The 24,339-nt window shown below is 45.4% G+C and overlaps 1 protein-coding gene across 1 annotated transcript in view; it reads right to left on the minus strand.

Annotated features, from left to right (window-relative positions):
* SNX29 (sorting nexin 29) overlaps nt 1–24,339 on the minus strand; it is a 1,289,390-nt gene that overhangs the window by 1,134,549 nt on the left and 130,502 nt on the right. The window contains exon 4 of the mRNA XM_040358531.1: nt 4,821–4,945. Coding sequence (XP_040214465.1) covers nt 4,821–4,945 — 125 coding nt within the window. The remainder of the gene's footprint in view (nt 1–4,820; nt 4,946–24,339) is intronic.

Raw genomic sequence — 24,339 nt, forward strand, 5'->3', positions numbered from 1 at the left:
GAAAAAGAGTTTACAGCAGTGTATAGCCCCCGTAGAGCTTCTTAAGTCCCGCGGTGCACGGAGATAAGGCTTCAAGCTGCCATCCCTGCTCAGCGCCGCACATGCGCTCAGGTCAGAAGCAGAGTACTCCAGAGTACCTGGAGGGGGGCCTCTCTGATGGACACAGAGAGGGCTTCTGTTAGAGAGTCTGTCATGCCCTGTACACACGATCGGTCCATCCGATGAAAACGGTCTGATTGATTTTTCCATCAGTTATCCGATGAAGCTGACTGATGATCAGTCGTGCCTACACACCATCGGTTAAAAAAACGATCGTGTAAGAACGCAGTCACGTAAACCACGTACGACGGCACTATAAAGGGGAAGTTCAAATCCAATGGTGCCACCCTTGGGGCTGCTTTAGCCGATTTTGTGTTAGTAAAAGACAATTCGCGCTTTTCTGTCTGTTACAGCGTGATGAATGTGCTATCTCCATAACGAACGCTAGTTTTACCAGAACGAGCGCTCCCGTCCCCTAATTTAGTCTGAGCATGCGTGGATTTTTAACCGATGGACGTGCTTACAGACGATCGTTTTTTTTTTCTTTCGGTTAGTTAACCATCAGATAATTTTAAAACAAGTTCCTATATTTTTAACCGATGGTTAAAAAACCGATGGGGCCCACACACGATCGGTTAGTCTAATGAAAACGGTCCATCAGACAGTTTTTCATCAGACAAACTGATCGTGTGTACGCGGCATTAGAAAGAGCCCCCAGATATACTACAGACATGATACAGGAGATGGTCAGAGACTGCAGACATGATACAGAAGACAGTCAGAGACCGCAGACATAGTACAGGAGATGGTCAGACACTACAGACATAGTACAGGAGATGGTCAGAGACTGCCAACATAGTACAGGAGATGATCAGAGACTGCAGACATAGTACAGGAGAGGGTCAGAGACTACAGACATAGTACAGGTGATGATCATAGACTGCAGACATAGTACAGGAGAGGATCAGAGACTGCAGACATAGTACAGGAGAGGATCAGAGACTGCAGACATAGTACAGGTGATGGTCAGACATGGTCAGAGACTGCAGACATAGTACATGAGAGGGTCAGAGACTGCAGACATAGTACAAGAGATGGTCAGAGACTGCAGACATGCAAGATGGTCCATTAGAGCCCTTTCACAAGGGAGGGTTTTTTTCAGGCTCTTTAGCGGTCAAAATAGTGCCTGAAAAAGCCTCACCTGCAATCCTAGTGTGAGAGTCCTGAATGCTTTCACACTGGAGCGGTGCACTGGCAGGACATAAAAAAAAATCATGCAAGTAGCTTCTTTGAGGCACTTTAGTGTGTGTATACACTGCTCCTAAAGCGCCCCTGCGCATTGAAATAAATAGGCAGTGCCTGCAAAGCGCCTCTGCACTGGCGCATTTGAACCCTTTATTTGGATGCTGGCAGGGGTTAAATGTACCTCTAAAACAACAGTAAAGAGCCGTTAAAACTAGCGGCACTTTACCACATTGTCAGTGTGAAAGGGCTCTTGGTACATCTCATTATACATTACATCTGTAGACGGACTACTGAAGCGCAGAAAGACACAGGGTAATCTATCATGCCATAAAACCTGTCCTAGAGCAGGGGCAGCCCAGAGCACGTGTAAAGGGATGCTGGGGATGCCATCCCCCAGCACACAGTACACTGAACACTGTGACTTACCTCGGTTCTCTCACTGTGCAGCCCGAGATAGAAATGGGAGGGGGAGGCATTCCAACTGGAGTTGGAGGAGACAGTGCGGGATCCAAGACTCCCAGTGTGAGGAATTCAGTCCCGCACATCAGCACTAAGCAGCCACTGAAAAGTAGAACCCTTGTGTCAGGAAGAGGAGCGGCCCCTCCCCCGAGCACTGCCAGACTGGACGGGCTTCCCTATGCTCACTTACCAGTTCTGGATTGACACACACCTATGCTTGTGCACCTATGCTACACAAACAAGGAAAGAAGAAGGGAGGGGAGAACTCTGGCACTTTGGCGCCCCCCTCTGCAGGCGCCTGGGTGCAAAGCACCCTGTGCACCCTGCCTAGGATCGGCCCTGCAGCCTGGAGTAACTTTTATCAGGGTGAGAAAAAAAGGGATATATTCCTTAGCCCCTATGTTGTATGCTCTCCAGGTATCCAATAGTTGGAAATCATGCAGCTTCCTAGAAAGTGATTTAGGGAAAGCCTAAGGAGGTTTTACATCTGTCCAGGGTAGGATTAGCAACCATATTAAATCAGCTCCTATAAACATATGTGGAGACTGAAATCTAGCCAAAACAGAAAACTGTGAAAAAAGAAAAAGCGGCATCATTAGGGGCATAGACACTGGTTATAGTTAGCTCCTTATTATGGACCACCTCTTTAATAACATAACGGCCTGTCTTTGTCTCTATGGATATGCTGTACCTCAATAGGTGTAAAATATGGCAGCACCCCTGCTTTTAGAGCAGTGCAGGTATAAAAGGCTTGAGGAAAAGCCCTATTAAAAACTAGGGATGAGAGGAGTGGGAGAAATGAGTCTCCTGTAGCAGCAGGATCTTGGCATTCAATTGCTTATATTGAGAAAAGGCTTACTTTCTCTTTGAAGGGGATTTAAAATCCTTCACATTGTGAGAGATACAGTGAATCATTGGGAATCCAAATAAAGGGGGAGTTTAGCAGACATATTGAGCCAATAGGAGGCGTGTTCCAGATATGTGCAAGGGCAATTTCTTCATAAAAACCTCTGATGAGGGGTGCTGCCATATGACCAAGATTAGAAAAAGTAAACCTGTGAAGCATAAACATTGCATATCTCAACGGATCAAAAGGTTCAAGAGCTCCATTACTGTCGGGCAATAAACAGTGTGAACCACAGTAAAAATTGTATAATAACCTGAGAAAAAAAAAAAAAATAGGAGATATGCATATAAAAATTAAGAAAAAAAGCAACAGGATCAGGAACTCTTTGACATACTGATAAACACCAAAAAAGACAGACATTCAAGTCTCATACCCAGCAATAGAACTGAACTCAAGCCCCAAACTAAAAAGGAGCATCGTAGATGGCATTCAAAAAAAATAAAATGTAGAAAAAATGACATTGCTGGGAGGAGCAACATGCATCAACACCAAGGAACAGGCTCCCAGATGGTAGGGTACAAAGTAGTAGTGAGTGCAGCATCATCCAAGTCAGGGGTGAGTCTATAGCAGAGGGGCAATGCAGGCGATCCTGTAATTAGGTCTGGGGAAAGGGGTCATCATACCGAATCCTCCGACGGTCTCGTCTGGTCGGTGGGGTGTGCCATATCTGGGATGGCCTGGATGTCAGCGGTGGACGCCGAACTGCCTCTGCATTCAAGAGCGCAAGTTTAACCAGGATCTCCTGGGCCTAGCAGTGTACGTAGAGCCATTGTGGGGACCACTAGCTTAAAGGGGAAGCCCAGCTATACCGAACCCTGGCAGCTTGTAGAGGGGCAGTGATCTCCTTTAAGCTTCTGCATCTGTCAAGTGGCAGGGGAGATATCAGGGTAAATCTGGACAGTGTAGTCGTTCAATGTGATCCTGGGATTTCTAGCTGCTCTAAGGATATCTTCTTTGACAAGAAAGTCTTTCATACACAGAACTATATCCTTGGAGGCTTGTCAGCTGGAGGTTTAGGTCTGAGAGCCCTGTGTATAAAGGCAGCCGATTCACAGTCAGGGAGAAGTGATTTGAACAATTTGGCGATAGGAATCAGATCTATGACTGGATTCGGGAATCCCACGCAGCCGGAGATGTTGCATCAGTTTCTGTAGTTGAGATCCTTGACTTGTGCCTGGATTTGTGAAAAGGCTATATTCAGGGATTCATGTTCCCTGCTTAAGTCATTGTAGGCCAGCGCAAGTTCATCATGCTTACTTTTAAGCCTGTCAGTCCTGGAGCCCAGGGAAGCCATCTCTTGTGACAAGGCATGGGAGGTTTTGTGTAGTTCGGACTGAAACTTGGAGGCCAGGCGGTTGTACATGGTCTCCAAGCTGGCGTCTAGGTCTGCTTTAGAAAGGGAGGAGGGGTACTCACTGCCTTTACCCGAGGGAGAGCCAGGATCCGTGGGCACTGGAGTGACCGACGGAGCTGGAGAGTGTGCCTGGGCCTCAGCGCCTTTTTGAGCAATGCTGCACTGTTCCCGGGTGCGTAGTAGATAATGTGTCAGCGATTTCTGCGAGAGGCTCCCATATTTATTTTTCCTGGATGACAGCATGCACAGTGATCGTAGGAATCGAGGGGTGCCAAAGACGAGGGGTTTACAGCCATTAATAGCCCTCTACAAACCGTTAGTGTCCCGCGGTGAGAGGAGCCAACGCTTCAGGCGGCAATCTTGCTCGGTGCCACTCAGCGCTCCTATTAAGTCAGTTTTGAGCGAATAAATGAACAAGTACTATCTGACATGCAGCAGACTGCCTGTAATTTTCAATGAACTACGTATGTGAGGGCACTGGTGAATGCTCCTGTAGTTCATTATTTCTTCCTGTGCAGTAACCTTCTGACTGCACAGGAGGTACGGGCATACTGCTGACTGAAAGTCTGCAGAATCTCGACATTGCACCTGAAACCTGATGATTGGGGGTGCAGTGTAAAAAAAATTGAATTTTTTTTACCTGCAAAAAGATGTGTATTTATTATTATTTTTACAAAAGGTGAACGTATACTTTAAATGGTTTAAGTAAATTACACCCTGGTTGGGTGTATTAGTCGACTAAATAAAATACTTTGGTAAGAAGCAATGCAAATTGCACACTTAAAGAACATAATTAGGCAGGTAATAGTGGTTTACCTGTCTCTGTTTTACTTGCGAATCCTGCTGCCTGTTTGAATTGCTGCTGCGTTAAAGTTAATCCTCTGCTTCTCTTCAAGCCATGCTGAAGTACAGCTTCAAAACTGAGCACACAGACAAATACTCTGAAAAACAAAACATGATTAGAGGGCCTAATTAGAGATCTGTAAATATATCCTTCCTTAAAATAAACACTGAACAGCGAGTAGAAGTGCTAATACGTACACAAGCACATAGTATGAAATTAGACTAAAAATTACTTACTTATGCACTGATAAGTGCATCTTTCTTTAGTAAAGATGTCTATTTGTTCATCAGTTTTTTAACTAGTAAGAGGAGGTAAATTTGGAAGGGTCATTGCTATACAGTATATAAGTGTTAACTACTCTGTCTAGACTTTAAAGGTCCTCAATATTGATAGTAATAATTTAACTGCATAAAAGAAAAAAAAAAGGAATGTTCAGTCAAATAAAAATAATAAAGAAAGGTGAATGCAAGGTGGGGCCTTTAAGCATGTACAATTGAACCCTGTAATGCAGTGAAAGAAACTTTTTCCTCTCCAAGGAGACTGGTAAACCAGGGAAAGTATAAGCAGTGTGAATGTCACTACAGTATATATGAGCAGGTTAACTTGTCAGCTTCTGTGGGAGTTCGACTGGACAACATGTATCATCTCCTGAGCAGCAGACAGTTCTTTAGGCATGGTATTCTTCTGGGATGAACGAGTGAAATAAATTATTGTTCTTTCAAAAGTTATTTATTGTGATGTATTGCTGTGCTTACCTTTTCTTTACATGTAATTTCAATTATTAATTTAACTTTAGTTAAAACCTTCTAGATTGTAAGCCTCTAACGAGCAGGGCCTCATGTATTGAATTGTATTGTGGACTGTAGTGTCTTCCCTGATGTAAAGCACCTGTGCAACTGTTGGCCTATATAAATCCTGTATATAATAATAATAAAGATTATGTTGCAACAATTTGCAATACAGTAAATATGAAATTCCTGCTGCCAACTCAGTAAAGTCTGGTGCTACCTGTGTCTAACATCTAACATTTTGCTTTTATTTGTTAGAAAGAAGCTGCAATTCGTTTTCTTGCAGGATTTTATATAGTTAATTTGTTGAGGATTGCATTACTCACACAAAACTTCCTTTTCTAATTGCCATCAGGCCCGGATTTCCCACAAGGCCACCGAGGCCAGGCCCTCGGGGCGGCAGGGCGCGGAGGGGCGGCATGGAGCCCCCTGATGCCCGGAGCATACAGTTAAGGGCGGCAAGTTGCTTTCTAGCAGGACTAAATGTAGTGTGGGGGAACCGCCCACTCGTTAACAAGTGATTGCAGCAATGTCGCCGAAATCACTTGTAAAATGTGTGCTGCAGTGCATCCGTCCCCCCGTCCCCCCCCACATACCTCTCTCTGCTGGCTCTGTCTTCAGGACTCCCCCTTCCCCCCGAACATGTCTCCTGTCCCTGCCGCTGACTGTACACAGTGAGAGGATGTGAGCTGTGCTCTTATAATCTCAGCTGTGACAGGAGTTCTAGCACAGTGAGGACTCCTGTTTCTGGAGGTGACAGGGTCAATAAAGAGAACGGTCATCTTCAATTACTATCACCAGGGACTATGTTTTCTCCTGTGTGATAGCAATAAAATTAAGTGGATTTTTTTTATAAGAAAAAATAAGAAGAAATAATAAATAAAAAAATGATTAATAATTAAAGAATAAGAAAAATAATATTAAAATAATAAGAAAATTATACAAAATAAAAAAAAGTAAATGACGATACAAATAAAAAGTAAAAAAAAATAAAAAAAAATATTTGAACTAACCGTGCGCCCCTGCATCTAGGTTGCCATTCTCCGTCTGATTTGGGGGGGGGGGTGATTCGGATTGAAAGGGAGGGGGTGCATTGCGGAACCTGGCCTTGGGGGCAGCAGGGAGAGCAAATCCGGCCCTGATTGCCATGCCCTTTATTTTTTTTTATGGAACTTAGTTCAGCTAACTTGCAATGTTGGACTTCTTGTCAAAATCATAAGAGCCGGTTCACACTGGGGCGATCTGCTATCCAACTTCAGGTCGCCTCAAGTCTCCTCAAGTCGCGCTGTCCAGAAAATCAATGGAAGTGAATGGGAGCCATCTTAATACACACTACTGAAGTCGCTCCGACTTCAGAAAAGGTTCCTGTACTACTTCAGTCAGACTTCTAGGCGACTTGTACCCATTGATTTCAATGCAAGTTGTCTCCAAGTCTGATCCCTGTACATAGTGAGGCAACTTAGAAGCAACTTTTCAGGAAGCAGAGAGGAATTTACCCAGAAGCACCCAGGTACTCCCCTGTCCCCAGGCAGCGCCCACCTTCCTAGACACTGAGTACTTTCAGTTTAGACGTTGTCTCTCTATTCCTCTATACACCATGGACCGGATTCAGATACCTGAGCGTATCTGTCCGGCCGGCGTAACGTATCTTAGATACGTTACGCCGCTGTAACTTTGGGCGCAAGTTCTTTATTCAGAAAGAACTTGCGCCCTTATTTACGGTGGCGTAACGTATGTGTTGCGGCGTAAGGCCGCGTAATTCAAATGGGGATGTTGGGGGCGTGTAGTATTTAAATTTGTCTTGCCCCTGCGTTTTTTAATTTTTTTTTTAACGGCGCATGCGCCGTCTGTAAAATATACCAGTGTGCATTGCGCCAAAGTACGCCGCAAGGATGTCATTGGTTCGTCAGTGAAGGTAAATGACGTTCAGCCGTATTCGCGAACGACTTGCGCAACAACGTAAAAATGTCAAAACTCGGTCGTGGGAACGACGGCCATACTTAACATTTGCTACGCCTCATATAGCAGGGGCTAACTATACGCCGAAAAAACCGAATGCAAAGGACGTAAAAAAAAACGCCAGACGGTCGTTACGTTTTCTGAATCGGCGTAAATTACTAATTTGCATATTCCTCGCGTAAACAAACGGAGCGCCACCTAGCGGCCAGCCAGAAATGCAGCCTAAGATACGACGGTGTAAAACACTTACACCTGTCGGATCTTAGGGATTTCTATGCGTAACTGATTCTCTGAATCAGGCACATAGATACGACCAAGCGCACTCAGAGATACGACGGCGTATAAGGAGATACGCCGTCGTATCTCTTTCTGAATCTGGCCCCATGTCTACCAGAGCCAGGGAGGGAATAGAAGAGAGGCTGTGGATAATGAGTCCCTTATAAGGTTCATCAAGGAGAGACCATGGCCCGGATTCACATACATTGGCGCATATTTATGCCGGCGTAGCGTATAGAATATACGCTACGCCAACGCAGCGCACAGAGGCAAGCACAGTATTCACAAAGCACTCGCCCCCAGTCGCTGTTAAAGATACGCTGGGTTTCCTCAGCGTAAGCCAGCGTAGGTGGAAGTGGGCGTGAGCCATGCTAATGAGGCGTGACCCCATGTAAATGAAGGACTGAGCGCCATAAAGTTACGAATAACGTACGGCGCATGCGCCGTCCCGTGGACGCATCCCAGTGCGCATGCTCAGAATCACGTCGAAACAACTGCCTAAGATATGTCAAATCACTGCCTACTACGTGAACGTAACCTACGCCCTAGCCCTATTCACGTACTACTCAAACTACGTAAAATACAACGCTTGTGGTTCCCTGGTTCATACCTTTGCATGAGTTGCGCCTCATAACTTTACGCCGGACATAAGACTTACGCAAACCGAATATATTGATGCGCCGGGGCGCAAATCGTACGGTTCGTGAATGCGGCAGAGTATCTCCCTTCATTTGCAAAGTTGAAGAGGGAATCATCTGGAGTAGCTCTCTTGCGCCAGCGGAAATATGCGCCAACGAGTATGCGCCGGCGTAGGAAAGTTACGTCGGTCCGTTGAAGTATCTATGTGCCAGGGCGTATCTTAGGGGTAGTGGGTGGTAGCGGTCGGCACAGATACGACGGCGCATAGGTACGCTTACGGCCGGCTATGTCGAGATACAGTCGGCGCGCTAGTGTTTTTGGTGAATCCGGGGGCCGTTTTTTTCCAGGTGTGTATGACAGAAATGACATTAGCAAGGTGGACCAACTGAAGAGGGACAATGCCTGGCTGGATATTTGTCGCCTGTCCTTTGAGGATTGGGATGTATTGTCTCAGACCGACCGCACTGTCAAATGTAAGTTTAACCTTTATTATATGTCTGTTTTCCCTGACTAGGCATGATGGTTTTAGTTCCATACAGGCCACTTGTTTTCACAGAGAATGGGTGCATGAACTCCCCCTTGTCTACATCCCTACCCAGCTCTGAGCACCATGCCTTGGTTCCAACCCCTACCCACTTCCAAAGACTACCCCTTCTGGCGATTTGTGGTACTAACAGTTTTGTATAGAACTTTTTACCAAGACAAGCAGTATAATAGATACCTTGCAGACAGCAACAATAGAACACACCAGCAACAGTAGATCACCTGCCAGCAGTAGTAGATCCCTGCCAGGACCAGTAGATCCCTGTCAGGAACAATAGATCCCCTGCCAGTGGCAGTAGATACCCTGCCAGCAATAGTAGATCCCTGACAGGAACAATAGATCCCTGACAAAAGTAGATCCCTGACTGGAACAATAGATCCCCATACAACAGCAGATCCCTAACAGGAACACTATTTCACATGACAACAACAATAGATCATTGACAACAATATATCCCTACCAGGATCAATAGATCCCCTTACAACATCAGTAGATTCCTGACAGGAACACTAGTTCCCCTGACAACAATAGATCTCTGACAACAGTAGATCCCTGACAACAGTAGATCCCCGACAGGAACAACAGATCCCCTTCCAACATCAGTAGATCCCTGACTGGAACAATAGATCCACTGACAACAATAATAGATCACTGAAAACAGTAGATCTCTGACAGGAACAATACATCCCCTTACAACAACAGTAGATCCCTAACAGGAACACTAGTTTCCCTGACAACAACAGTAGATCTCTGACAGGATCAATAGATCCCCTGACGACAACAATAGATCCATGACAACAGTAGAACCCTGACAGGAACAATAGTTCATGTGACAACAATAGATCCCTCACAACAGTAGATCCCTAACAGGAACACCAGTTCCCCTAACAATAGATCCCCTTAAAACAACAGTAGATCCCCTGACAACAATAGATCCATGACAACAGTAGATCCCTGACAGGAACAATCATTCATGTGACAACAACAATAGATCCCTCGCAGCAGTAGACCCCTAACAGGAACACCAGTTCCCCTGACAATAGATCCACTTACAACAACAGTAGATCCCTAACAGGAACACTAGTTCCCCTGACAATAACAGTCCTATGTGCCTACCGATGGTAGTAAGTTTGCCACCGGTGGCACAGTAGAGGTGCTCACCAATACGTTGACGTAGTTCTCGTATGGTCTTACCCACATAGAAGGCATGGCAGGTACAACGCATAAGATAAATGACCCCGGTGGTTCCACAATCACCTGAAAAATAGGGGGAGAATTCTTCTCCATTGGGTAGTTGGTAGCACTGTCCCTCTAAAATCCAGGGGCATCTAGGGCACTGTCCACAGCGCAAAGTGCCTCTCGGGCCTTGGTGACCAAGGTCAGTTGTTTGGTAGTGGCTACTAATTAATCTATCTCTGAGAGATCTGGCACGGCGGAAAATTCTGTTTTTTCACGGATATATTTGTTGAGTATGGTGGTCTGCCAACATGTGCCAGTGTTTGTCTAAGATGTTTCGTAGCTGCCCATGATGGCCCGAGAATTGAGTAATTAGAGCAGTCGTGGATTTCCTAGGGGTACTTGGAGTCTTGTATAAAAGGGATGTTCTAGTGCATGGATACGCCTTATTAAAGGCTTTTTTACTCCACCATCGATACAACCCATTGGCAGTCCAATTTATGATACTCGAGATTGTTAAGATAGATCCGAGAGGTGGTGACCGCGATAGGGTTATCCTACAGCGAGAAGTGCTGTGGATAGAACGGTTAAACGCCCTCATACCCCCTGGTTTTAATGAAGTTAACTCATTCAAATCCTTTCTATAGTGTCTGACTATGAATCATAGATGTTGAGGTTCTTTGCTTATCCCTTTTTTTCCCCTCCCACACATTCCCCCCCTTCCCCCCTGTTGATTTAATCATTTTAGTTATTTTGGCCATTACCTGACTTCTTCTTAACATGTGTCTGCAACTGCTTCTGTAACCACTTAGCAAGTGCTATGACTTTAAAATGTAATTAAATGTACTATTTGGTTATCACCATAGTATATGTAATTGTTCCTATCTGTGTTCAGCTAAACTAAACTACCTGCACAGAATTCTCGGTGCATTTCTTTGTTAACATGCTCCATTTATTATATACGTAACTGATAAGACATATATAATCTGTATGTTTTTTGTAATTGCAATATATATTATATGTATATGATACTTGTATAATTCTTTAATATTATATGTTGAATTGTTTTTTATATAAATAGCGATCATTGTGCGGCTTTTCTCTTCCTGTGTCCCATTTATTCCCTGGATTGTTATATGATCTGTTTTTGCCCTTACAGCTTTCTGTGTTGACTTGAATAGAGCAATTCTAGTTCTGTCCCATAGGTGTCACTTCTGTTACACAACACAATTCCTCTTTCTTTTTTCACACCTCATTATAATTGGCTTTGGTTTGGGCGTTTCACTTCATGTTAGGTACCGCCCACCTCATCGTCTCTTTCCAGGCTGTTTTGCCTGATTGATTCACCTGTGGATGGTCAGCTGTGTGCTTCAGCTGATATCCATCCACCTTCAATTCACACCAGTGTAATACCCATATTGATGTCATCCATAGGCGCCGCGGCGCCGTCCTGTGACATCACACACTTGGCCCTATTTAAAGACATGGGTCCCGGCGTTCAGGGTGATACACACCCGGCCCTGGGACACGCTGCTTGATCTACCCATTCAAGTAAGTACACTCCATGTCTGGATGCTATTGCAGATAGGGGGCCATATTCTCAAAGAATTACGCCGGTGGATCTGCAGATCCGCCGACGTAAGTCCGATTCTAAGGCCGTCCTATGTTTAAGTGTATTCTCAAACTGAGATACACTTAAACATGCCTAAGATACGACGGCCAGCGCCGTTGTATCTTAGGCTGCAATATCTACGCTGACCGCTAGGTGGCGTTTCCTTTGCGGTCAGCGTAGAATATGTAAATGACTAGTCACGCCGATTCACGAACGTACGATTGCCCGTCGTAGTGTTTTTACGCTGTTTCCGTAAGCGATACGCGGCGTAAAGGTAAACATGCCCCCTAGGTGGCGTACTCAATGTTAAGTATGGCCGTCGTTCCCGCGTCGCAATTTGAAAATTTAACGTCGTTTGCGTAAGTCGTCTGTGAATGGCGCTGGACGCCATTTATATTACCATCAAAACAAATGACGTCCGTGCGACGTCATTTAGCGCAATGCACGTCGGGTAATTTACCTGACGGAGCATGCGCAGTACGATCGGTGCGGGAGCGCGCCTAATTTAAATGATCTACGCCCCCTACCAGGATCATTTGAATTAGGAGTGCTTCCGCGGGTGGACTTTACGATACGCCGCCGCAAGTTTACAGGTAAGTGGTTTGGGAATCAGGCCCTTGCACCTTAAACTTGCGGCGGAGTAACGTAAAGGAGATACGTTACCACGCCGGAGATGTACGAAAATCTGGCCCAGGGTCACTAACTATGGCTTAATTCTGACTCACTGATCCATCCCTATAGGTGGTCCTAACTTTCTACCTCCATTGCTGGCATCCCTTAACTGGGCTCTCCCAGAATTGTTTTTCTTGGCGGCTCCTTTGGTTGGTCCTCGCCCACTACTAATTAGGTCCCAGGGCACTTAAGTTTTTTGACATTATATACAGGTATGATCACCTGTTTTGTTTACTCATTATTATTTTCTTTTTTTTCTTTTACCACAATTGTAGCACTGGGCACAATCACTATTTCTGCACCATGCCTTGTCCTTCTATCTCTTTTCCAGTCCCCTGCACCCCCCCCCCCCCCCTCCTTTTCCTTCATCCCCCCCCTTCCTCCCCCCCCCCCCCCTTTCCCCCCCCCCCCCCCTTTCCCCCCCCCCCCCCCTCCCCCTATCCCAATTCTTTTTTCCTCTCCTCACCCCCCCTCTCCCCTCCCCCTCCCCCACCAACCCTTCCCCTCCCCCACCAACCCTTCCCTTCCCCTCCCTCCTTTTCAACCTTTCTTTCCCCTCCCTTTCCCCTGTTTCGGTTTGTCTCCCCCTACCCTCTTACCTTGCAAATATTTTGCTCTACATTTTCTTTTCAATCTTTACCTTATCCCAACATCACTTTTTCACCATTTCCACCAAGTCTTAATCACTATTTCTGCACCATGCCTTGTCCTATCTCTTTTCCTTTTCCCCCTCCCCGTCCCCTGCACCCCCCCTCTCCTCCCCCCAGCCTCCTCCCTCCCTCCCCCTTTTCTTTCTCTCTCCTTTCCCTTCATTTCCTCCCCCCCTTTCCGCCCCCCCCCTATCCCAATTATTTTTCCCCCTCCCTCCCCTCCCCCTTCCTCTCCCCTCCCCCACCAACCTTTCCCTTCCCCTCCCTCCATTTCAACCTTTCTCCCCCCCCCCCCCCCCCCCCCCCTGTTGGTTTCTTCCTTGCTTGTCCCATTTCCTTTATCCCAACTACTTTTTATGTTCCCCATTTCTATGCCTCTGTTGTCCCTCTCCCCCCCCCCCCCCCCCTCCTTCATTCTTCCTTTTCTTCACCCCTTTTCCCCTTTCCTTTCGTTTTTCACTCTTTTCCTTGCCCATCACTGTGTCTTGGGTTGGTGTTCAAGTCTTAATTCTTCCCCTGTTCTTCATGTTGGGGACTCTGGGGATAGCTTCACTATCTCTTACTTATTTTTTGGGTTATTGGCGATAACCTTCACTCAAATTCCTCAACATTTCCCATTCACTTTTTTCTGCACCTCCCATCACGGTGGTCCTTATAGCGCAGTTTAATTTTACTTCCCACTCAGACTGTACTAATTATTGCTCTATGTATAGTCAATAAATATCCTCAATTTGCTGGGGGCGTTTCCACCATCCACAACCTATGTGAGACTTTGTCTCTACGTGGGGCCTAGGCTCCTCCGAGGAGTGAATCTGTATTCACAGGTAAACCGCACAGTCTTTGCATTGTCCCCTTGAATCCTATGTTGCATATTCTCTTTTAATGGCTATATATGTTTAATTGCTTGAGTGTTTCTGTGCACATGTACCTATATGCACACAACCTGTAATGTTAATAACAATATATTGTCATCATTTTTTAGACCCAAATTTCCTGACGAAGCTTTGAGTAGCGAAACTAGTTGAGAGCCTGATCTATATGACCCCCTCCGCCTGATCGTTGCCCGCAAACTAGGGCCCGTTATACCATCTTCATTAGGTGTTGGCTGGTCGTATAATCAATTGTTCTACACTACCATCTCTGTAATTTTAAAACACTGTGTATTTATGTTATATTTTTGTATGGATAAGCAGATCCTCAAATTGAAAAGCACCTCATCCCATGCAAGGTATAAATAAAATAAAGGGGAATTGGGGTACCTATGGACCCTGGGACTATAGAACGGTGCAAATAGATTGTGAAGGACACAATAGTTTAGAAAAATAGAAAAGATTTTTAATCATTTTTACAAAATAAATACATAATAAATACAAGACCAGCTGAAGTAGAAAACATAGGGCCAAATCCACAAAGCAGATGCGCCGACTTAACTCGAGATTTCTAATTTTACACCGCGCGTATCTTTGCGCCGATCCTCAAACGAGATACGCCTTAAAATCCGGATTTTCCGTCCTACCTAAATAATTACACCGGCGCATTCTCGGACGCAAATTACGTAGTCACGCCGCTGTTTTTGATAGACAAGATGCAATGAGGGAGATAGGGCGATCCACAAAATTAAGTGTGTGCGCCGTAGATTACGCCCTGTGCGCACCTGTTAGTTTCCCTGCGCAAAGTTACACTTTATAAAAGCAGCCCTAATTTTACACCTGCCGTGTAAAGGTCTGCTGAAGCAACAGCATTGAGGAAGAGCTGAGAACACATATTTGCTGGACTTCAATCTGTCTGCCAACATGCCCGGGCCATCCATGATCCTAACGGCACGCAAAGAAGGAGGAGGAGGGCACAGGAGAGGGTATACCGCCCACGCCGAGATCTCTTTGGCATGCCTGCTTCTGAGGTCTATGGCAACTTCCGTTTTAAATGGGAAGCCATCCTTGAATTAACCCGAATCCTGCAGGATGATCTCACCACCCCAACCCAACGATCCCATGCCCTGCCACCTCTCATCAAAGTAATGGCAACCCTGCATTTTCTTGCCACTGGGTCTTTCCAACGAACATGTGGAGGTCTGGCTGGGATGGCACAGTCCTCCATGAGCAGGTGTGTCCATCAAGTAGTCCCTGCAATACTGCGGCGCATGGGCAATCAATTTCAAAAACCCACCCAGGAGGACCAGCGATTGAAGACCATGACAGACTTTTATCACATTGCTGGATTCCCACGGACCATCGGGGCCATTGATTGTACCCATGTGGCACTACAGCCCCCCCCCATGAGACAGAGCACCTGTTCCAGAATCGGAAGCACTGGCATTCCATAAATGTCCAGGTGATCGTAGGTGCCCATGGCCTCATCTGGCACGTCTGTGCAAAATTTCTGGATCGTGCCATGACAGCTACATATTCCGGCAGACCAACATCTCCGAGATTTGGAGCAGAACGTGTATGGAGACAGCTGGCTGATTGGTGAGTGACGGTGTCAGGTATGTCCCCCCCCCCCCATGATGCAGACATCACGAGGGGCACATGCATGACTAACATGCTCCTGTCTTTTCCCTTACAGGTGACTCTGGATATGCCCTGGGACCACATATGATGACCCCATTCAGAAACCCCCAAACCCCAGGAGAGCAACGTTACAACGAGGCTCACATATGCACCCGGGCATTTGTGGAACGCACATTTGGGCTGCTGAAGTCCCACTTCAGATGCCTGGATAAGTCTGGGGGGTACCCTGATGTATTCCCCAGACTTTGTGTGCCAGATCATCGGTGCATGTTGTATTCTACACAACTTTGCCATGAGAAGGGGCCTGGAGATTGACTTACGTGCTGACCTGACCCCCCACCCAGGCAATCCCCCCCCCCCCTAACCAACTCTACCCGGTGAGGGAACAGCAGCCAGGAGACGCCTTGCAGAAGGCATCTTTTCACAGTAAATGCACATGAATGTCACAATGAGAATGCATCTTTTCACAGTAAACGCACATGAATTGTCACAATGAGAATGTTTCTTTGCACAGTAAACGCACATGAATTATGTCACAATGAGTGTTTCTTTGCTCAGGGAATAATGTCACACTTAGAATGCATGAATGCACACCACTGTGGTCCCTAGCAAAGACACATCACATGCACATCGAATTGGATTAGATCCAAGTACCCCCCCTTGGTACTTGGGAGCAGTAACGCCCCGCCATGGCTCCAATTATGTCACTGTGCATTCATACACCATTCAGGAACCTGGGATCACTTCTCCCTGGTCCTGGGGATCCCTTCTCTACCAAAACTGAGGGTGACACCCTTATTTCATTAGGAATGCCCCCCCCCCCCCCCCCACATTCACACATCATTCACACACAAAAACCAAATCATAAGTACAGTATAATAAACAAAATCATAAAAATATAAAAATAAATCAAAAAATAAATCAAAAATACCCCTGCAAATTAATTACGGCGGCGAGTGTTCCGTCTGGGCTGCCACGTGCACGGCCAACTGGAGGATCTTCACGGGGGGGTTGTAAGCAGGGGAGGGAGTATCTTCATGGGGGGAGGTGTGAGCAGGGGAAGAAGGAGCCTCCCCTGGTGTCTATCCTCCTGCCCTCCAAGGCCACGGCTATCCTGTTCAGACAGACAGTGATGGCAGCCATATTGGCCTGGCCAGCCCGGGTATTGTCCTGCACAGCCTGGGTGATGGCAGTCACCTCCTGGGCCACGCCTGTTGTGGCAGTCTGCAGGGACCACAAACATGTGATCACCCCCAATGAGTTGGTGGCCACATCACTGAGTGACTCCCTCATTACACCCAGGCTGTGCTCCATCTTGGTCAGAGTTTTTTTTATCTCACCCAGACTGTGGGTCTGCCGGGCATTGTCCTTCTGCAGACTGGCCGGCAGACGCTCAAACACCACCCTGGTCTCCTAGGTCGCCATCCTGCCTGCCCCTGAGGCTTGTGGCTCTGGAGGAGGGGATAGAGTGACCCTTGTCGTTTGCAGCCTGTTGTGGGAGGGGCTACCCTTGATGGTGGCCTGACTGCTGCCAGCCTCTGGGGTAGGCTCTGGGGTAGCCTCAAATGTCATTAGATCAGAGGCCATAAGGATTTCCCGGCCAATCTGAAGATCTTCTTCCTCCACCCCCTCATCCTCCTCCCCCTCAGCCTTCTCATGAGGGGAGGTTTGGCCACTCCCCTCCCCTGGGGACTCCTCAGCAGCCTCTTGTCCTTGGGGTGGTGCAGCAGCCTGGCCTGATGGGCCAGCAACCTCCTGGCCTGATGGGCCAGCAACCTCCTGGCCTGATGGGCCAGCAACCTCCTGGTCATCTGTGGAAGACACAAAACAATCACGGGTTTGAGGATCCACACACTTGGCACATCTCCCTTCCCCCACCCACACATGCTAATCACCAGATAGAAAAACACAAAACTTACCTGGCCTCACAGGAACATCAGACTGATAACCAGGCAGGCCCACCACCTGCTCTGGCTGGAAACACCAGGCCACTGCCCATTCCTCCTCACTCAGCTGGATGGGGCATGGTCCCCTCCTCCAGTGCCCCTCCTATGGGCAGTGAGCTTTGCCACCTTATTGCGGACCACGCTCCTCAGATCATTGATCTTTTTCTGGATGCCAGCAGGGGTCCTTGCCCCCCCCCCCGCATTTATGTGATCCGTAATTTTTTTATATATCTTCTTCCGTTGGGCCGGGGAGGTGTTCCGGCTTTCAGGCCCATGTAAATATCGCCCATATTGGATGATATACCTGGCAAGTATTTGCTTCTCAACATGAGAAAAATTAAGCTTCCTGCGCTTGGGGGCCATCACAGACACCACCCAGCAACAAGAAAACTCACAGGACAAACAAACAAAAATACACACACAACAAACAAAAAGCAAAACACACAAGCAGACAGCTACTACAAAGTCAAAAACAAACACCCAAAAAACAAACACAAAATCCAAGCACAAAAAAAAAAAAAACACTTAGCAGAAACAAACAACAACTACAATCTAATACTCCTCCAAAACTTCTCTATCACACACAACTCACCAACAAACAATGACAACGTTCAGAGCAGAAGCAACTTGCTCTAGGAAGGGAACACAGGGAAATACTTTTGCAAGGGAAGTGTGTTTGACTGGGGCTATTACACACAGGGTGATCCTCAAACTAAGTACGCTTGGCCTTTTACCTATCTCACTGATTGCGCCAAGCAAAGTTCTGCACATGCGCAGTGAGCAGCAGATTCGTGCGCGCATGCGCAGTACGGCCGGCCCTTCATTTGCATGGGGTCACGGCTCATTACAATGAAGCACGCCCACTTCCTTCCCACTTGCAATAACCCCGCCTTACGCCTCGGAATTTAAGTTACGCAAGCGCTGTGGATACGGCACTTGCGACACCAACTTAGAGCGCCGTAACTTAAATGACATAAGTTTGGAGAAACTTAATTTGCGCCGCTGGCTGTGGATTTGGCCCATAGAAACTTCAGTTCCGTGTGACAACTTGTTGCAGTTTTAGTTCGCTCAACATGTTTTGCTCATTAGAGCTTCTTCAGGAGTAATAAGAACTAACTGCAATGGATCGAAAAAGAAAATCAATATAACACAGATGGTCAATGCGATAGCAGTAATAAATATAATTATATAAATTGATATGACTTCAACAAGTTGTTACACGGAACTGAAGTTTCTATGTTTTCTATTACAGCTGGTCTTGTATTTATTATGTATTTATTTTGTAAAAATTATTAAAAATCTTTTCTATTTTTTCTAAACTATTGTGTCCTTCACAATCTATTTGCACCGTTCTATAGTCCCAGGGTCCTTAGGTACCCAACTCCCCTTTTATTTTATTTATTATTTATGTAATGTATATGTTTTAATAAATTGAACTTTTTTACCTCTATCATACTCTATTGATAACTGATTTACCTAAGTACCGACATAGTCCAACTAGCCCGTTGCCCATTTCTTGGGTTTTCTGGGTCTCTGGGGTCCCAGATAAATCTTACCTCTATTCAAATCAATTTATAAATCAGTCAACTCAATGAGTGCAGCTGGTCATGAATCCGACCGATATCTTGGCCACAGCAATCCCAGACACCAATAGAGTGAAAGACAGATTCCGTATTTCACTATAGGAGACAGAGGCGCATGTGCCATGCATAATATAATAGAAAAGATTTGCATAGCATAATAACGTTTAAGAGTAGTGTTATTAAAATTTGTGCAAGTAAAACACTCACTCTTCAGAAGAACATCTAGGTCCTTGCTAAGAGTAGATCTGTGGAATTTCTGATCAGAAGTGGGATTTTTGAATACAAGTGATGAGTTAAAAACCAGGATTTGCTGTTAGCTGCTTTTAACTGTTTGTGCTTGAAAGTGTTGAATTGTTGTCTCATTTCTCTGACACTTTTTAAACAGCTTTCTTTCTTTTCTTTTCTGCTAATTAAGGGGAGTGTTTAATTGGTAACAGGTGAGTATATAAGTGTCTGTAAAACTCCATAAGAGCTGGCTCCTTGCTAAGAGTAGATCTGTGGAAATTTCTGATCAGAGTGGGATTTTTGAATACAAGTGATGAGTTAAAAACCAGGAGTTTAAAACAAGAGTTAAGACTGAGTCTTCTAAAACTGTAAGTAACCTTCTTAAACTTCCTACAAGTAATTGTATTGTAACTGGGAAATGAGTGCTAGCAGGGTTGAAGGGTTTGCTCAGTGCACAGTGTGTCAATGTATGCAAAATTGGTGCAACAGCTCCAAGATGGATACCGCTGTGACAGATGTGAGCAGGTTGCCCTTCTGGAAGCCTCGTATTAGAGATCTGGAGGAGCAAGTTGCAACACTGGGTAGAAATGACAACCTTGAAAGGGGTCCTCTGCTCGCTGAGCAAGTGGTCAGTAAGGTTGATGTGGAGGCCGTGGAGGGGAAAAGTCAGGATTATCAGATAGGGAGATGGGGTTAATGCAGTTAGAGGGAGTGGAAGGGGCGTGAAGGAAAGGAGAAGGCCAGTCCTGTATTTGTGCATCAAAACAAATTTGCAAGTTGGGGTGATGGATGTGGAGGTGGCAAACACAGAGGTGGCAGCCCTAGATGATACTGCTACCCTAACAGCCGGGAGAGCAACCCATCTCAGTTAGAGGTGGGGAGGGGAGTGCAGGTAGGCCTAGACCGTTGGTGGTAATAGGGGATTCTATACTCAGAAGGCACTGATAGAATAATTTGTCGCCAGGATGCTTCAACCGAATGGTTTGCTGTCTCCCTGGTGCCAGGGTTCGGCATGTGGTGGACCGGGTGGATAAATTACTGGGAGGGGTGGGCATGACCCAGCTGTCTTGGTCCACGTTGGAACCAATGACAGTATACATGGAAGGTGGAGGCTCCTTAAGAATCAATTTAAAGAACTAGGCTGCAAGATGAAGGGACAGGACCCTCCAAGGTGATATTCTCTGAAATATTGCCTGTGCCTGCGCAAACAGGAAAGGCAGGGGGAGATAGAGAGCTGAATGCATGGCTAAAGATCCTGGTGTAGGAAGGAGGGATTTGGGTTTCTAGAGCACTGGGATGACTTTTCATTGGGGTGCAACTATATGCTAAGGACGGTTTGCACTTGAATGGAAGGGGGTCTGCTGTGCTGGGGGAGATGGTTTAATGGGAATGCTGGAGGAGTATTTAAACTAGGATTGAGGGGGGAGGGTGAACTAGAATTACATCGGGTAACAGGTCAGCTAGGGGTCAGACATTAATGGAGAGTGGAATGGGGATAGATGGGGGAAGGGTTAAGGAGGTGACAAGAAAGTTCCCATGTTGCAAAACAGCCATTGGAAAATAGTGCCATTTGTACTACTATAAATTATATGAAAAACACTAGAGAAAAATGTAACAATACATTTAGTGTTTGTTCACAATGCAGAAGTCTGCCAAGCAAAACAGGTGAGTTGGAAGCTCTGGTGCATGAGGAGAGCTATGATGTAATCGGTTATTGCTGAAACTTGGCTTCAATCCTCACATGACTGGCTTTATATTCTGGCTATGCTCTCTTTCGGAAAGAAGGGTAAAAAGGAAAGGTGGAGGGGTCTGTCTCTATGTGAGAAGTGACCTCAAAGCAAGCGTGTGAAAGAGAACTGGTTGATGGAGAGTGTGGTGAGGCTGAAGCATTATGGGTGGAACTGCATACAGATGTGCGTAGTTCAAAATTAATCATTGGAGTTTGTTATAAACCACCAATGTTAATGAGGAGGTGGAGACTCAGCTCCTTGCACAGATGGAAAGGGTGCAAGGGCTGGGGACGGTGATAATAATGGGGGATTTTAACTACCCCAGAAAATTGACTGGATTAATGGCACTTCTGGGACAGTTAAAGGACAAAAATTTAAAAACCTATGCAGGACAATTTTATGGTGCAGTTTATTGAGGCCCCAACTAGGAATGATGCTCTGTTGGACCTGATAATCTCAAACCATGCAGAGCTTATTACTAATGTTCAGATAAAGGAACACCTGGGGGTAGCAGTGATCATAACATGATTTCATTTAATGTTAACTATAAGCAGGAAATACATACAGGAAATATTAAAACACTAAATTTTAAGAGAGCAAATTTTCCAAGGATGAGGGCTGCTCTCCAGGACTTGGACTGGGAGGGACTATTGACACAGATGAAACACAGAACAGAAAAGGGAATTATTTCAAAAAGACTGTGTGGAACCTCACTGCAAAGTATGTTCCCATGGGCAATAAGTTTAAAAAGGCTAAAAATAAAACCTATGTGGCTCACGGGCAAAGTTAAAAAAGCTATAAACAATAAGAAAGTAGCTTTTAAAAAATATAAAAATGAAGGAACACTAGTGTTGTTTAAATGTTACAAAGAATATAACAGGATATGTAAAAAGGAAATCAAGGATGCAAAAATTCAAAATGAACGACAGATTGCACAAGATAGTAGGACAAACCCCAAAAATTCTTTAAATATATTAATAGTAAAAAGGTGAAGTCTGAGCATGTATGGCCCTTACAAAATACTCTAGAGTGGGTGACTGGGGACAAAGAGAAGGCAAATTTATTAAATGCTTTCTTCAGCTCTGTGTATACAATTGAGAGATGGGGGAGCTCATGTCCAAAATGGGGGTGGAAGTGACACAGCCCCAAATCCACAATGGCTCAAAAGTGATATGGTCCAGAAATATTTAGACAGAATAAAGGTGGATAAAGCACCTGGACCAGATGGCACTCCACCCACGGATCCTAGGTGAGTTTGAGCTCTGTCATTTCAAAGCACTGTATCTAATATTTAGGGACTCATTAATGACAGGAATAGTACCACTGGATTGGCGTAGAGCCAATGTGGTGCCTATATTTAAAAAGGGAACAAAGTCTTTACCAAGTAACTATACGACCTTTAGTCTAACTTCTATAGTAGGAAAAGATACTGGAACGTTTAATAAAAGACCACATGGATGAGTTCTTGCAGGAAAAAAAATATTTAAGCAGCAGACAAACATGGATTCATGAAAGACAGAAGTTGGCAGACAAACCTGATTTCCTTTTATGAAGAGGTAAGTAAAACCCTGGACAGAGGCGTGGCTGTGGACGTGATATATTTGGATTTTGCAAAGAGTTCGATACAGTTCCGCACACACGGGCTCATGTGTAAGGTAAGGTCTACAGGATTGGATATAATCAGTTTGTAAATGGATAGAAAATTGGTGACAGCCAGAATTCAGAGAGTAGTGGTTAATGAATCTTACTCTGAATGGTCCAATGTTATCAGTGGTGTACCCCAAGGTTCAGTGCTGGACCCTTACTTTTCAATATATTTATAAATGATATTGGATTGAGGATCAAAAGTAACATTTCTGTCTTTGCAGATGACACCAAGCTATGCAGTGGAATAACGTCCTTGCAGGATGTCTCCAATTTACAAGCCGACCTCAATGCTCCTGTCTAATTGGGCGACTGAGTGGCAGATGAGGTTTAATGTTGACTAAATGTAAAGTATGCACTTGGGGGCTACGAATATGCATGCATCATACATACTAGGGGGAGTACAACTGGGGGGATCTGTAGTGGAGAAGGATCTGGGGTTTTAGTTGATCATAAGCTCAATAATGGCATGCAATGCCAAGCTGCGGTTTCCAAAGCGAGCAATGTCTTTCTTGTATTAAGAGAGGTATGGACTCCCGAGACAGAGATATAATTTTGCCCCTGTACAAATCATTAGTAAGACCTCATCTGGAATATGCAGTTCAGTTTTGGGCACCGTTCTCAAAAAGGATATCGGAGGAACTGGAGAAGAAAGTGCAGAGAAGAGCAACCAAACTGATAAGAGGCATGGAGGAGCTCAGCTATGAGGAAAGATTAGAAGAACTAAATCTATTCACTCTTGAGAAGAGGAGAATTAGGGGGGGATATGATCAACATGTACAAATATATAAGAGGTCCATACAGTGTACTTGGTGTTGAGTTATTCACTTTACGGTCAACCACTGAGGACAAGGGGGCACTCTTTACGTCTAGAGGAAAAGAGATTTCACCTCCAAATACGTAAAGGTTTTTTCACAGTAAGAGCTGTGAAAATGTGGAACAGACTCCCTCCAGGGTGGTTCTGGCCAGCTCAGTAGATTGCTTTAAGAAAGGCCCTGGATTCTTTCCTAAATGTACATAAAATAACTGAGTACTAAGATTTTTGGGTAAAGTTGATCCAGGGTAAATCCGATTGCCTCTCGGGGATCAGGAAGGAATTTTTTCCCCTGCTGTAGCAAATTGGATCATGCCTGCTGGGGTTTTTTGCCTTCCTCTGGATCAACTGTGGGTATGGAGTGGGGTGTATGGATTGTATTGTGTTTTTTATTTTGTTTGTTTATTTTTTTGAGGTTGAAACTGGATGGACTTGTGTCTTTTTTCAACCTGACTAACCTATGTAACTATGTAACTATGTAACTATATCATACAGGCAGGTACATGAGCGATGTGTGTTGGTGGGTCCACCCGACGCGTTTCAACTAAACAGTCTGTCGTCTGGGGGGTGTGGACCCCACCAACTCCATCGCTAATTTTATAGGGATGAGCTTCGAGTTCGACTCGAACATTGCCTGTTCAGCGAACAACAACAATTTGGGGTGTTTGCGGCAAATTCGAAAAGCCGCAGAACGCCCTGTTAAAAGTCTATGGGAGAAATGTA

This window comes from Rana temporaria, chromosome 6 (genome assembly GCF_905171775.1).
Source record: "Rana temporaria chromosome 6, aRanTem1.1, whole genome shotgun sequence".
Classification (NCBI taxonomy): Eukaryota; Metazoa; Chordata; class Amphibia; order Anura; family Ranidae; genus Rana; species Rana temporaria.